This window comes from Acinonyx jubatus, chromosome F2, assembly GCF_027475565.1.
Source record: "Acinonyx jubatus isolate Ajub_Pintada_27869175 chromosome F2, VMU_Ajub_asm_v1.0, whole genome shotgun sequence".
Classification (NCBI taxonomy): domain Eukaryota; kingdom Metazoa; phylum Chordata; class Mammalia; order Carnivora; family Felidae; genus Acinonyx; species Acinonyx jubatus.
Window position 1 is genome coordinate 39,467,977 of NC_069394.1, and position 16,243 is coordinate 39,484,219.

Genomic DNA, 16,243 nt, shown 5'->3' on the forward strand with positions numbered 1-16,243 from the left:
TATAATTAGGCATTAACTACAGTGTCAGAGAACTGAAGAAAGAAGCTTTGTGTACAAGTGAATATTTTTTCCATCTTTATTTGCTCCATTCTTGACTTGGTGATTCAGAAAAAGTCATTTAAATAGAGACTATCAATGGAAGCCATCACCACAGTGTGCCCTATTAAGGAAATTGCTTAAAAGACGAAAAGATAATAATCACATGGGTGGTCAAAGCCTTTCTGGCAGGCTCTTGTGGAAGCCAACAGGCTTAGTGCCTTAGGATCCAACTCTTTGTTACACTCTTGAATCTGTCTTTCATTTCTATTCTCCTTTCCATTTCTGCTGTACTAGACTCTGGCAGGCTGAACTCACCACAAGGGGCAGCTCTTGATCATAGCCACCTTACACTGAAGAAGAGCAAACACCAATCCATTTTGGCAGGTACAGTTTTCCAACCCACTCAGTAAACAGTTTGCCGATTAAAGTACCAACAAATTGGGCTCTCAGTTATGAAGAAAAGAACATGCTAAAAGGTTATTTTATCTCCTAATCAAGGAAAGAATAAGTTAGAGTCTACTTTCTTAAAAACAAAACAAACAAACAAACAAACAAAAACCTGGAACAAATGTTGAATCATTTGTTCTTTGAGTTTAGTTTGCAAATAATATTTAAATGCCTCTTTTGCAATTCACAATTCATCTCTTGCCCCCAACTCACCTATCTCTCCTCAGTGCGCTCACACTGAAACTACTAAGGCAGATAGGATTAAGGGACACCACCTTTTGGAGACCTCACAGCTACTTTCTTTTATAATTGCTCCTGCAGTATCCTCAGTACCCTAAGTTGCATCCTTAAATTAAGACACTGCTAAGTGGATGTGGCCTGGAATATCCTTATTGTCTAATAATGTTAAAAAATACTGACATTAGTGAAAGCCTGTCCTTGGAAATCTTTAAAACTAGCACTAGCAGGGACCCACCCTAGTCTTTTGTGTATCAGGCACATTAGCTGGAAGTAGAGAGCTGAAATTGATATGTGGAGGGTCCTGATACATTTTTCTAGGTGTCTAAGCTATACACATGTAGAGAATATAAAAACAGATAAATATATACGCTATTTCCATCTCTCAAGGATTAGAATTTTTCTCTCATTTTTCTTTTCTTTTAAGATTAGAGGCACTGGGAAATGTCCTGAGGTGGTATCCTGGGGTGCCTCTGATCTGAAGACAATCTTTCAAATAGTGGAATGATCTTAACATTATTAGCTTGAGAAGGTGTTTCATATCACTGAAAGTTCTCTTTGGATGGTTTTTGATTTTATCTATTGTCCAGCTAAAACTTTACTTAGAAAATGCCCCAAGCTAAGAGAATATTACAGCAAAGATTAAAAAGTTTTTTAATCATTGTAGTAAGATGTAGAGAGTTAACTTCAGGAACAAATAAATATATTTATTTTTATACTCTCCAGAGCAAGTACCAATATAAAACATTGAGAATTACTGGTGTAGCTGATGTCTGCCTGATTATATAGTGTTATTTAGCCTTATCCCCTAAAATGTTGTAGAATACGATTCTGTGCTATATGTATTTTAAACTAAGCACTTTGAAGTGCCTTCTCCACTCATCCATTCATATGTTAGTTAACCACCATGCCTGATTTTATTGGTGTGTATATACTTCAGTGTATGAGAAGTGGATATATATATATATATATATATATATATATATATATATATATATCCTACATATATATATGTATCCCTATATTTAAGATGGGTGGCAGAGAAGTACATGGTCATAGAAGTTATTATGGCTGAAATCTTGAGATAGAAAAGCTAGGTTCAAGTTCACATTCTATACCTCATGGTTGTGCTGTGCAACTTGGGGAGCAACATTCCTTACTTCTCCGGGCTTCTTCATTTTCATGTATGAAATAAGGAAAACAGTACATTGAATGGCAACTACCAGAGTTATTACTATTATCAAAGTCTATGAAAGAGTACTCTTATTTATAAATGATCACACTGGTGCAAGAGATTATTACAATATCTTATAAATAGTAACAACTTGCTACATATTTATTTGGGAAATGGGATCTTTTAAAATTCTTGATGGTTTCTTTTCTCTCTGTGTCTATCCAAAAAAAGTCTCTACTACTGGATTTTCAGATCTATTAAAAGGAACAAATTACTTTCCCTTACATGGAAAAAAATGGACAATTTTCATAAAGAACTTTTCCCTCCATCTACTATTACATTCTCCTCCCTTTGACCTTTCCTAATTCAAATGACAAAACAGCTTGATTGCTTCCCATTTGGCTCTGCAGGGTATAATAAAGTATTTTCCAGAGCTTTGGAGGGGGAAAAACCATCCAGTTATGCCAGTGAGGGGGAAAGGATGCATGCCATACATTCTCCCAGCCCTCAGTTAATGCCAGGAGACTTTTCTGAAACATATTTACAAGTATTTACTACAGCATTGCCTGTGATTTCATGGGGTGGTGCATCTCATTGGATGAGTTTTATTAAATGAAACTATAGAAATCAATAAAAGCAAATTATACTCCTGTTTTAACTAGTAATGGAAATTCTGTCTAATCTCAAAATAACTCATGCTATGAAACCATTTTAAACCTTTGTTGAAAGACCTTGTTAAGCTGTTAAAATCTGAACTGTTGTATATATATGTTTTGCTGTGTGGCGTATAAAAGGCCTTTAGAAATTGATTCTGAGAATTCTCCTTTAAGAGAACTCTGCAACCAAACCAAAACTCTGAAACTGCTGGTTGCTAGGGGTAACCTCAGGTTATAGAATGAATAATTGCCAATGCAGGACAAGCACTTGATAAGAGTATGCAAGAATAAGGTTTTCTGAAAGAAAAAAAAAAAAGGAATAAAAGCCCTAATCTTTTGGTTAGGAAAAAATAATTATTCCAAGATCAACTCTATCAGGGGACAAGTGGCACATTTAAGATACTACCGGACTTGGGTTACTACTTATAGGATGGCCTATTAGAATGAGTTCCATAGAGAAGGATAAAGGACTATAGAAAGTATTCAGGTTGTAGTCACAATGGTGTCCCATGATTCTGCTTCTCAATTCCCTGTTTGATCTTCAGTCCTGAAAGTAACATAGTTTTAGTCCTACTGATTGTGGCTTCTGGACACTATTTCTCAGAGAACAAAGTGAACTCACCACCCAGTAGCTGCTTTCTAGCATTGACCTTGATGCCAGTTTTATTCTGCCCATTCGTTCCTCAAGCCATCTTTGACAGACCATTCTTTAATGGCTATACATTTATTACTCTAGCAGAAGTACACAAAAACCATAGCAGCCAGAAGTAGGGCACAAACTTCCAGAGGGGCTACTGATTATCAAAGGATATGATGTTCTGGGCATCTCCTGGGAAGAACCTCTCTCCTAGACAATAAATCATGTTTAAAAATGAAATACTGTAGGCAAATCTGTGGATAAAACTAGGATGTGGTTATAAAACGTGAATGACAACTGTTAGGGATTAGGAAGAAAGTTGCTAGGTGTATTGGGGTGTTCATTTCTTGAAAAGACCCTTCTATATGTATAGACTTTTTAAAAAATATGCCCCTTAAAATATATTTTTGAACACTATTGTATTTAGTTATCTTAATAAAGGGTTCTGTTCTTGTAGTGGGAAAGTATGCTTACCCCTTCCTCTAGCCAGGTTCCCTTGCCTGTTGTGTGGTTCCTTGGCTGGCTATCACTAAGACAATAGACTGACCTGGTGATGATGTGTTTTGTTAGCAAAATACCTAAGGGGAAACAATTGTCACCTCTTGAGAGCTGAGCTTACAAACAGTCCTACTAAAGCCCACCAAGACACAACTAAATATTAGATACAAGATACCCTAAATGCTAGAATTTCACTATGTACTACAAGCCTCTTCCACCAAAAGGTAAGACTGTGAGACTGGAAAAGGCTTCAGAAGAAAGTTTCCTAAACTTGTTCCGAATAAGGGTATAAAACAGGAGTCAACAAAAGTAACCAGCACGCCAAATCTGACCTGCTGCTTATTGGTGGTGTTTTTTAAATAAAGTTTTATTGAAAGGCAGCCATGCTCATTGTCTAGTATTGTCTGTGACTGCTTTTGCACTACAATATCAGAGTTGAGTAGAGAGATGGTAGGGCTTGAAAGCCTAAAATACTTACTACTTGGACCTTTAAGAACAAGTTGGCCAGTCTTTGTTTAGAAGACGAAGAGAAGAAGACAGCCCCGGGTAAATTAACATAGTGCCGGTGATTCAAAAGTGGTTTGCTGATTCTGTACCTTAGTACATCTGCAGCACATGTAATGGGATAATTTAGTTCAAAGGCTCTGACCCATAGGTCACTTGGGAGCCTAAGGCATGATACTTCAGTTCAGATTTGTGTGTCCTGATGTGCCCACCTGATTTCCTTAGAAAGTTCATGCACCAAATATGCTATGGGTCCTTCCAGGTCAGATCATGACCCAGTTGGCAATAGGGAGGCACTGAGGCAGAAACTATTTGTACCTCGTTGGCAACCTCTAGTAAGCTGGCAAAGTAGTCTGGATGCAAACTGAAGTCCTTCACAGTTTCAGGAATGCAGAATAAATGAGATAAGATGCCAGCCATGAGAAGTCACAATAGACCTCAGTGTTTTGGCATAATGTTCTCAGAACAACCTTAAAAGTGTAGTTGCCTTATTTGGGTTACCAATGGTAGTGAATAAGTCAGAATACTGTTCTTTACATGTATAGAGCTACAACCAATACTCAAGCCAAACTTCACTGTGATCCGAAACCATAAGGTGTTATATGGTAAATATTGCCCCACAACTGTAGGCAAAGTCCTGCCGCCCAAAGAATATGGGGAGAGTCAGTCCTAGTTGACACAGCCAGTCTTTTTACTTTAAACTATTCCTTTTCTTTCCTTTCCTTTAATAAAAACCAGCTAAGAAGGATCCTTTCTAAAGAAATAAAGGAAAGAGGTGAGTCAAAGCCTACTCATGTTCATTCACAAGGTAACATAATGAGATTCCCTAATATCAAAGGGAATATTTTGATATTTCTGCCTAGGCTGACATACATCTCTATATAAATACTACACATAGTATTCAGAGGATTCTGAAGCCCCATAGTCATAATGGAATCTACACAGGAGAGAGCAAACAAATATAAAAGACAGCCCTTTCACTTTACTAAAAAAAATTGATTCATAAATTCTAGTAAGACCCCAAAGAGCTCCCAGGTGTGCTGTAGAAATTATGTGAATGTTGGAACTATGAGGGGCTCCAGACCAACGACACACTGAGATAAATGAAATTTAAACAAATTTTGTGGTGTGCTTGACTGACTAATGCAAACACATAGGCACTGGAAGGCACTGGAAGAAAAACACAGGATGCATAAAAGCCCAGCAGTAACGATTGAGACAATAACCTGTGATTAGTACGTCTATACTGCATGGAACATTAACGATGTAAGGAAGGCCGCGCTGGAGACACGGTCCAGACACAATTATGCTGAATGGGTATATAAAGTCTATTATTTTTATAACCAGAGCTGCAGATGAGCACAAAACTGTTCCCACTCTGGCAGTGTCACCCAAGCTATATTCACATTATATAGAGGTGATAGGGTTGGTGAAATAAAATTGCCTAAGTAAACCCATTTGCACAGCTACCATAAAGAAGTCTCACAAGCATTTCTACCATATCCCTTTACTTTAGAATGAAACATGAATCTAATTAGGGTTGAGAAGTTGGCAAGAACTCCACGACTACAAGAAGCTAGGATTTTTGTATTTTTACATAGGAGGAAATTTTGTTCCTTGGCATCGGCAACACAAGAAATTCTGAAAAATACCATACACATTCATTCCAAATTTTTCTGCTTTAGAGTTGGCGAGAGTCAGGGTAAAATGCTGTATTTAGAATGATCATACATCCCCTCCCTCACTTAATAAAGCCTACTTAAAATATAGCCCTAATTAATGACTACCAGAACACAGCGGTGTTCATAATCCCTATAATTCAATTGCCAGTAGTTTGTGCAATAAATCAGGAAAAGGTTAAAATATTTTTATGCCAGAATAGAACATATCAATCTATTTTATTTGATTACCTTGTGTAATGAGGCTTTTTCAAGGCTAGATTACCTTACTCATTATAATTATGACAGATATTTTTGCTTAAAATGGAAAAGATTAAAAAATGCCAGAAATCTAGTTGAATCTATTCTAGGATTTTTTTTTCCCTCTTTTGTACGTTTCAGGACATGAGAAATGACATTATGCTCTCCTTCCAAAAGTAGAGAAGAAAGTAACATGGTTCCCATGAAAAGCAGATTAGGCAAATGGCATCGGGACAACACTCATTTTATTCACTGATTTGAAGGTTAAATAAAATCATCTATAATATTTTCTAATTCCAAAGTTGATCGGAAAGGGAAGCTTCCTAACGTAATGGGAATGCTCTATATCCATCTGGGTGATGGTTACACAGGGGTATACATTTGCTAAATATATTGTGTTATGTACTTAAGATCTGTGCATTTTATTACTGAATGCTAATTTTACCTCAGTAAAACACTGTTAGCATGAAAAACATGTTAGTTTCAAAAATCAATTACATAAAGCACAAGCAATATGCATATAAATAATTCTCATGTTCCTTTACTAATGTGAAGAAAGAAAGTGGAAGAAACTTTAGATCTGGAAGAGAACATTTACAATTTATCAAAATATGTGAAGTAGCATTTTTTTAATAAGAGAAAAATATGTAGATGTCCTTTATAGGACTTTCTGCTATGAATTGTTATGGGCATGCTGGATGAACCCTCAGGATTATTTCTATTCTAGATGACTCCAAAATATAGTAAAAAATTCATTTCCTGGTTGAAGTACTTTATTTAGTTACCTCCTCCAAAATGCTTATAGACCTTTTTGAGCCAAAGTTTTTCTTGAAAAGAGTGTTTTAGACATTGTAATAGAGTTGCACATGAATTTCAAAATCTATACACGAACCACAAATAGCCTCACATATTTCACAACAATTTAGTAAGGTTAGCAATTATTACAATTTAGCTAATATTTCATAAGAAAATAAACTATGAAGTAAAGGTAACTATTAATCTGATTAAAATTTTGAAAATTAGTTTGGCAATAAGTTTCACCATATAATTTTAAATCACTTTAATTTTATATTTTCTATGAGTATATGATAAAAGTACATTGTAAACCAAGATGTATTTCCTAAGAAAAGGATAGTTAATATTAATTTTACTTTCATTGTACAAAAGTTTAGCTACATGTGTCCATTAAAATAGCTTTTATAGGGGCGCCTGGGTGGCTCAGTCAGTTAAGTGTCTGACTTCGTCTTAGGTCATGATCTCTTGGTTCATGGGTTTGAGCCCCATGTAGGGCTCAGTGCTGACAGCTCAGAGCCTGGAGCCTGCCTTGGATGCTGTCTCCCTTTCTTTCTCTCTTCCCCTCCCCTGCTTGTGCTCTGTCTCTCTCTATCTCTCTCTCAAAAATAAATAAACATTTAAAAAAATAGCCTTTATAGAACTTTCACTGTTAAAAAGATTATATGAAGAGGAAGAAGGAAGTCTTCTGAGTAACAAAAAGAAGGAAAAATAATTTTCTGCATTCTATTTTTATTTTATTTTTACATAGCCAACTTTACTATCAAATAAATACCTAAAAAGAGTGCATAGAACAAAGGACAGAACCTGTAAATTTATAGTATTATAATAATGTCTTCTTGAAGAATACTTAATTGGTTCCAAGCAAAATTAATAAAATTATCTTTTAGGTCATAAAAAGCCATACATAAATTGTTGTATGGAAATAATAATATAAAATCTTTTATATTTTTTATCATATAGATTAAGGGTCAGCAAACTTTTTCTGTAAAGGGTTAGAAATTTAATATTTTAGGTTTTACAGGCCATGTATAGTCTCTGTCACGTAGTCGGCTAATGGGGTAAAAAACAGTCTTAGCCTGAGGTCTGTATATAAACAGGTGGCAGGCTGGATTTGGCCTGCAGCCACAGATTTTTGGTCCCTTACTGATAATGATCACTAATAACCATAACTACACCATAAAAGGAAAATTATTTTAGAAGTTCAAATCTTTTATTTTGCAATTACCAAAATAGGTCCTCCCCAAATAAACATTCCGTTTCTCTTTGATATCACCTACACTGGAGCCAAAGACATACCTTGGGTCTTAGTCATCACCAATATAAAGGAGAGTAGGGTTCTAATTTTCCTCTTCCTGATTACTCACTCAAACCCACATATTCCTCAAGGAGCCTTCCTCATGACCAACAAGTCATAGCCATTTCTCTCTTTTCTTAACTCCTTTCCATCCATCCAAGTGCTAAGCCTTTATAGCACTCAGCACCCTGTCAGGGATAGAATTCTTTGTAAAAGCAAGATACTTTTAGTACATAAATTAGAACCTTATTATATATTGTTTGTTATACTAAATTTTTTATGTGTGAGTTTAAAATTAATATTTAAGTAGAATGCAAGGTCCTTATGGCCAAAGACTCTGACTTCTTTTGTTTTTTACCTCCCTTTCTTGCATTTTTCTCTCCTTCCTTCCTTCCTTCCTTCCTTCCTTCCTTCCTTCCTTCCTTCCTTCCTTCTTTCCTGTAGATTAGAAATTATTCCACATTCTTAGAAATGTCTAGGTCAGGTGTTATATTTATTTCAAGGATAGAAAGATTATGTTCAATCAGGGGTTGAAGAGTTAGTCAGAAAATGCTCTTTTTTTAATTAATTTTTTTTTTTTTTACCATTTGTTTATTTTTGAAAGAGAGAGAGAGACAGAGTGCAAGTGGGGTAGGGGCAGAGACAGAGGGAGACACAGAATCTGAAGTTGGCTTAGGCTCTCAGCTGTCAGCACAGAGCCCAGTGCGGGGCTAGAACCCATAAACTGTGAGATCATGACCTGAACCGAAGTCGACGCTTAACCAACTAAGACTCAAGAGCCCCAATTTGGGCTAGATTCTATTAGTGCTGGGGAACAACTGAAGGTTTGGAGACAGAGGGTTTGTCTGAATCGAGCCAGGCTTCTGGAAGATTATCTTGGTTTGGTGGGTATCATGGAAAGCCTGAACTACAGAAAAGGCAGGGGGCATAGAAACGAGGGATTCATCAAAAGTGACAAAATGTAGGATGAATGTGGCTTTACTGTTTATTAGATATGGACCGCAAGGAAGAGGAAGGAAGGAAAGGTGTCAGTGACATTTTGATACTTGGCAGTGGGGAGATTGACACTGTCATTAATAGAAACAATAACGAAGGAGGAACAAGTGTGACAGGGATGATGGTTAAACTTCCTTCAGGCTAGAGTGTCTGTTGTAGGGTAAATTTTCAACAATAGAAGTTTACTGATCTCCAACTGTGCTGCTGAAGGTAACACTGCCTTTGTTTTCTCACAGACAATAACACTAGATCTTAGAAGGGCATGACTAATTGTACATTTTAATTGTAAATAATACTTTGTTCTCAATAGAGCAAAGCATAATTATGATACGAGAGTCTCTCTACATTGTGAGGGTTGAGAAGGGAAGATAAACTTCAATAAGTTGAGTTGAGGAAACTGAGTCTCCGAGAGGCTAAAGGACTCATTACTCAGGTCTCATGTTCAGTTAGTGGCAGAACAAAGACTAGAAGCCGCTCTCCTGAAGGCCAGTAGTGGACTGAGTTTCTTATTGAAGGGGAGAAGGCAAGAACAAGGCCTTGGAAAGTTGAGCTGTGGTGACCATTCTATGCTCATACTTCCAGTGTTTTGGTGGGTTTAATGTGGGAGGAAGAAGGCTATGTTCCCTTGTCTGCCAGTTGTGGTTTATAGGATATAGCTTTCTCTTTAATATAAAATAGAAACTTTTGTCAAGTAATTGTTTACTGATATCCCTGTTCTTTTACTTGTTTTCTTTCATTATTTCTACTTCACAAGAACTAAAACAACACAGTTATATAACTTACAATATCCACCTAGTCCTAGCTTTCTCTTAGAACCATGTTAAGTGGAGGATAAAGATCTTTTCAGACTTCAGTTAAGCAAACATAAACTCTCTGCTTTTCCACATCCATTTCCAGAACTGTCCTATAAAACCTCTCCACTCTCCGTCTGACTGCCAGCTGGATATATATTGATGCTCAAGGCAATATTGAGAGCCATGTTGCTGAAGAGTCTCTGAGCCTGGATCCTTGAATGACTATGTGGAGAGGAACCCTCCTGTAGATTGGATGTTAAATGAGCAAGAAATAAATCTTCATTATGTTAAGCACTGAAATTATAGGGCTTATTTATTTCAGCAGCTATCATAACCTTAGTTAGAACAGAGGATCTCTCTGTTACAGCTGGAGTGAATCGGACATTGTTTGACTATTTTCTGGTATTAAAAAATGCCATAGAAAAGTTTAAACACAATATCATTTGTTCTCTCTGATTTGTGACTTCCTTATTATATTTATTTAAAGTTAAACTCAGCTACCCCAGAAATGATAATGCTGTTGGCAATGCCTCATTCAATATGTTAATCATGAGAATACAGAATAAGTCCTTTGAAATTGGCTATATCATATAAACATGCAGAATGTTTTTTAAAGGTGAGATAAAGAGATATCTATAAATAAAACACCTATGTCTCCCTTTCTAGAATTTCTTTTCATCCCTGAAAATGCAAAGCAGACCAGCCACCAATATATAGACTTTTGTAGAGAGGCAACATGGATACTGTCAAGATAAACCAGTTCTGTTAATGTGATTTCATGTCCTCTGGAAAAAAATGTGTGTGTGTGTGTGTGTGTGTGTGTGTGTGTGTGTGTGTGTGTGTATATATATACATATATATATGTAGAATCAAGTCATTTCTGATTTTATCCATGTATTTTAGTAGGCTACAGTGAAACTCAAAACCTTACAGAGAAATAAACCTTATTTCAGATTGAAGGAATTTCAGCGTTGAGGAAAGTCCAAGCCAGATCCACTGCAGTTTAAATCCAATTTTTTTTTCTTTGAGTAGAATATATTATCGAGAATAAATGTGCTTCAAACCAGTTCTTAGGTATTATGTTGCTTATAGAGTCCAAGGTGTATAGAAGGTGTATAGAAGCTAAAAGCGCCTCCTTAAAAATAATTCAGTTACTCTTGTCGCCTCAAGGTAATCATTGTTGCACTGTATGCTAACTAATTTGGATGTAAATTAAAAAAATGATATTGAAAAACAAAGATAAAGTGCGAACTTGTAAACATGATGTATACGTCCTTCTTGTTCAGGCCCCTGTTTACCTCTCTACTGTGTGCTCTGACCACTGCAGCTTCCATTCCGTGCATCGACCACTCTGAGTCCCTTCCCCTTCCTCAGTGTGCGTGTGGTGCTGTCTTTACCTCCAGCCTTCACACATACGGTTCCCACTGCCAAGTACCCACCTCCCCCCTACCAACTCCTTTTCCTTAGCTTACTTCTATTCAGTCCTGAAGTCTCTGGTTAGATGTCATTTCTGCCCTGTAGCCTATCCTGAATGCTCTCCGTGGGCAGGTTAGGTGAGCTTCCTGTCTCTGCCATCAGTACTTTATCAGAACACTCCACACATGATTGTATGACTGAAGTTCAGTGGTTGGTGTCCTTTATACTGCAGTCTCGGTAAGTTTCGGGTGGCTTGTTTAATGACATGAAATCTAGCGCCTAATCTAATGCATGAAGCATAGTAGGCGGGACGCTATATTAAATGAATGTTGCTAAATCTAGAATAGCTCTCATCTGGAGTTCTAGTCAACCACAACACATAGAAGATGATGCTACTGACCCACCAACCAAAGGACACTTATCTGGAATAATCTGATTCTCCAGGATCACTCGAGGCCAAAAGAACTGAAGTGGTAAAAGCGTTAAGCATAAAGCATGGTTTTCCTTTGTACAGTAAATAACTATCTTCAGTGGCCAAATTCATGCCCCTTAGCTCATTATTCTTAAGCTCTAACTGAAGTAGGGTTATAGAGACTGACTCTGTAAATGATCCCAAAGGGTATAAACAAAATTCAAAAAACAAACCTTTCTCTGATTTTGATCATTTAAGCTTGCAAATCTGTTCCTCGTAATCTGGAAATGCAGGAAAAACAACCCAGCAGCAGCAGACCAGACCCTGCTCCTCTGCCCATCACTGTTCAGCAGCTCACCCACTGATTTGGAAATTTCTCTTTGAACTAACATTTGATTTGCTCCAGAGTATCTCTGAGCTTGTACACTTTGCCCTCTCTCAACGGTTGTTCTTGACATTAATCTCCCTGTCCCCCATCTTCACCGCGGTCTTGTATTTCTAATCATCATCTTCCACTATCACCTTCTTGCCTCAAGCTTCACTTTTGCCTTATTAAAGTCAGTGTCAAACCAAGCTGTCTTCCACATAGCCTGGTCTGAGGTGCTGCCAGTCCCACTGCCATTATCGATGCTCCTGGCTGGCTCTAGGCCCCCGCGTTTGGTTCTAAATCCAGGAGGATTTAGGGCATACAAGTATGGGAGAGGGCTCAGTGGTGAGAGGAAATGCTTACCTATTACTGTTTCTCTGGCACACAAGAAATAGTTGAACCAGAGAGGCTTTAAGAAAATGGCAGCGTGGCAGGTGGAATTCCTCTACGGTCACAGACTGATGTAGAAACAGAGAAGCCCTCAGGTCTACAACATAGCACCCTCGGTTCACCAGTGCATTCTCTGCTGTAGGACTGGATGAAGGCTTTTGCAAGGGGTGTTTGCTGGGGTCAGCCTACCACAAAGAATTGTTGAGAGTCTTCCGGACAATAGAGGGAATTTTTCAACCAAAAGCGCGGATGCTTCCGGTTTATTTACACTAATGTTAAACACGCAAATGCCCAGCAACCCGTGGCTACTTCCTTACCTTGTGTAACTGATAATACTGGAAGGCACCAATTCCACCTTGTTCCTCTGCAGTCCAGAGCACCAAACGCAGAGTCCTCTTTGGTCGCAACCCTGGGAAAAATAGTAAAATAAAACAAGTGATCCTTCAGGTGATTTAAAATTTTTTCAAAATGGCAAGGCCCCTCATCTGCATTCTGGAGACAGGAGGAACTCAGAGGTACGCATATTCATCTCTTGCTGATGTGGCTGCCTGCCTGATTCAGAGTGTGGCTGACACAGCAAAGAAGCGCCCTCAGGGCTGATCTCCAGGGCAGGCTAATGGAGAAAGGGGTTGTACAAGTGCTGCCTGCAGGCCAGAAGTGAGAGCCTCTAATCATATCCTGAATGGACAACCTGCCCAGCAGGACCCAGTGGAAGGCCAAGGTCAGTGGAATGTTAGATTGCATAGAGAAGATGCAGTCAGCAGGACTCTAGGCAGATCAGGGAGTCTTCCAATGACTAACTGAAACCCAATCATTTGGCTCTGCTTCAAGATCAGGTGTGAAGGGGGTTGCTCCTTAGTCTAAATCCACAAGCTGTCCGTGCTATTCTCAGTGACATGATGGCTGCAGAGCAGATACCGTGTTAATGTTTACCCACGGTCATTTTCCTTTACTATTTGGAAATACAAGGTCATTCGCTTCAGGTCAATGAAAATGAATTGCATGCAGATGACATTTTATTTACCTTATTGCTTCACAAACAGCTCGGTGACAATTTCATCGACTTGGGAAATACAAATTTCTGTCTTGGAGTTATTAAAGATCTGGCACATCTAGGACCATTTTTCAGTAACAGTGTCTGCTCAGTAAAAGTTAACTACAAGGATATCTGTTTTCCAAACTTAAAAAAATGGGAACGCAATATGCTAAAAGTCTCATTTTGTGACCAAGAATTAAAACCTGTTCCGATTTGGACCTTCTAATATCATTTGAGAGAAATAACCGTGACAGAACAACAAGAAGCTGGGCTTGACTCTTATTAAGAGGATCTATGCACCTGCCTCACCACAGGGGAGCCACAGGGAAGGACTTGGAGGGGCACTGAGACGGGCACGCTACAAATCCCCAGTGTAACCACACAAGTGCTGCCACCCAGGCATGTGGCCTTCGAGGGAACAGCCTGGCCAGCTGCAGCCAGGATGATAAATGCTCCTGGGGAAGGGACCCAGGACCTGCCTCCTCCTGGCCCCAGCAAGTATTCTCCTTTCATAAGCCTAGTGCTAAGGAGTGAATGGGTGCTACATTTTCCACTAAGTTGAATATTGTTGTGAAGCCACTTTACACTTGAGCATTTTAACATAATTAAAAGAATACAGGTTTAACATGTAGGCTGACCTGAGTTCCCATTAAAGCCTGGGCGAGCAGTGTCTATATTCAATTGCTCAGAAAATGCCACTGCTGTGTTCTTCTAAGTCCATCGAGAGCCCAGCTTCTCACCTCTGCTAGCATGGCGGTCAGAGCCCCACCCTCTTCTGCCCAAGCTACTCCTCCTGCAGCCAGACGGCCCCTGTAAAACTGAAACTGGGTCATGTCATTTCTCTGCTCAAAACCTCCAACAGCCAGAATATAAGCTTCTGGAAGACAAGGTTAAGCTTGTTGATTCACTGTGATGCCCTCCGTGCCCAACCTGCTTGGCACACCTTGGGTACCCAATAAATTGGTAAGGAACGGATAAATGAATCCAAACCCTGGGGTGTCACTTAGAATAAAATTCAAAGCCTTCCACCACTTTCTCAGCCTCATCTCCTAAAACTCTCCAGCTAGCTCACTCTCAGGCAAGCTGTTACAGTTGAAAACGGCAGGCAGAGCTGGTGAACCCTGCTATCATTAGGCACTAGCTGTGTGCAACCACTGGGAAATCGATCTACCTGAACTTCAGCAACCTTATCTGAAAAGTGGAGAGAATACTGTATGCCTATCCCATAACTCTTTCATGGGATGGTTGTGAGGATGAAATGAAATGTGATAATGTATGGAAGACAATTCTGTGCTTGGCATGTGGCAGACATTTAATAAATGAACTATGAAACTTCATAATGTGTATCTAGGCACAGAATGCACACTTGTACCCTTAGAGAGAAGGGGCATCTAAATACTCAGACAGCAAGTTCTTTCAAAGGCATTCAGGTGCCTGCTGACAAGGAATCCTGAAGTGCCCACTGCCTGTTCCAGAGTTAAATTAGCCTCTCACATTCAAAGCACAAACGTCAACCATTGCGGGAAGAAGTCTTACTGGTATATCTAAAGATCACCACCTTTGGTTTTGCTAAAAGAAATGTGCTTGATGTCACTTTAAATCAAATGACACTTTGCTTGCAACATAGAAAAAATAGGAGAGGATAAAGTACTACAAGTAAAAATTCTGAACATTTGTTAATCCATAAAAAGGAAAAAAAAATATTTTCTTTTCACATTATCTCTGCACCTACCAGCAAAACAGTACCAAATTACTAAAATGATGGAATTCTCTAAATAAGGATAGAAGGACAGTTAGCACAGGTTAGAAAAAATCATTTTTCTGAATGCTAAGTGCTTTTTTCTGAATATCCCTATAGACTTGGTGTTCCACCTGAAAGTCATTATTGTACGGTATTAGTCTCCTTCCCATTTCAAATCGGCCAGATGGCCAATGATATTATATTAAGATAATAAAGAAGCAATCAGTTGAAATGAGGAATGCTAGGGTCTCCAAACAACAGGAGCATAGCTGTTGATGTAAAGCTGGCTCTAAAAAGACACACGGAGCCTCATTCAAGCCCCTGAGAAAGCAGCTCAGTTCCCGTCAGCACGGAACACGAGGGCCTGCCCTGCGTTCAAAGCGAAGGGCCAGACAGAAGAGGTTAGGAAAGCAGTGGTAAGCACATGGCCTGACTGAGCTCCAAAGTCTCTACTCTGATATTCTGGCTGTCTCTAAACCTAAGACAAATGCGTGACTTCATTCAATGACTGGACTCTGCTCCTAGTGTAGGGTTTGGACCCCCAAGCCACCCACGTCCGCAGACGGGGAATGCGGGGCCTGGAAAGAGGCTGGCCATGAATCTGAGTAAGTATCGTTTGAGTCCCTGCCCTGCTACTTCCGTCTCCGTGACTTCAGACTAGTTACCTGATCTCTCTGGGCCTCAGTTTCTTCATCTGTACAGTAAGGAAAATGGTCATTGCCTCATAGGATTGTTAAGAAAATTAAATGAGACGAGGAAAATACGTATCAAGCATGGTCCCTGGCACATAGTAGGTTTTCAAGAATTGTTAGTTAGCTTCTTTCTATATGACTGCCCACAACTTCTTAGTCTGGGCCAGTAATCACCAGGGAGATCTTGTGGGAAAGCCAG

The 16,243-nt window shown here is 38.8% G+C and overlaps 1 protein-coding gene across 5 annotated transcripts in view; it reads right to left on the bottom strand.

The window, feature by feature from the left end:
- CPQ (carboxypeptidase Q) overlaps positions 1-16,243 on the bottom strand; it is a 483,553-nt gene that overhangs the window by 119,578 nt on the left and 347,732 nt on the right. For all 5 annotated transcript variants that reach the window (XM_053208531.1, XM_053208529.1, XM_027064174.2 and 2 more), the window contains exon 6: positions 12,893-12,984. In XM_053208531.1, coding sequence (XP_053064506.1) covers positions 12,893-12,984 — 92 coding nt within the window. The remainder of the gene's footprint in view (positions 1-12,892; positions 12,985-16,243) is intronic.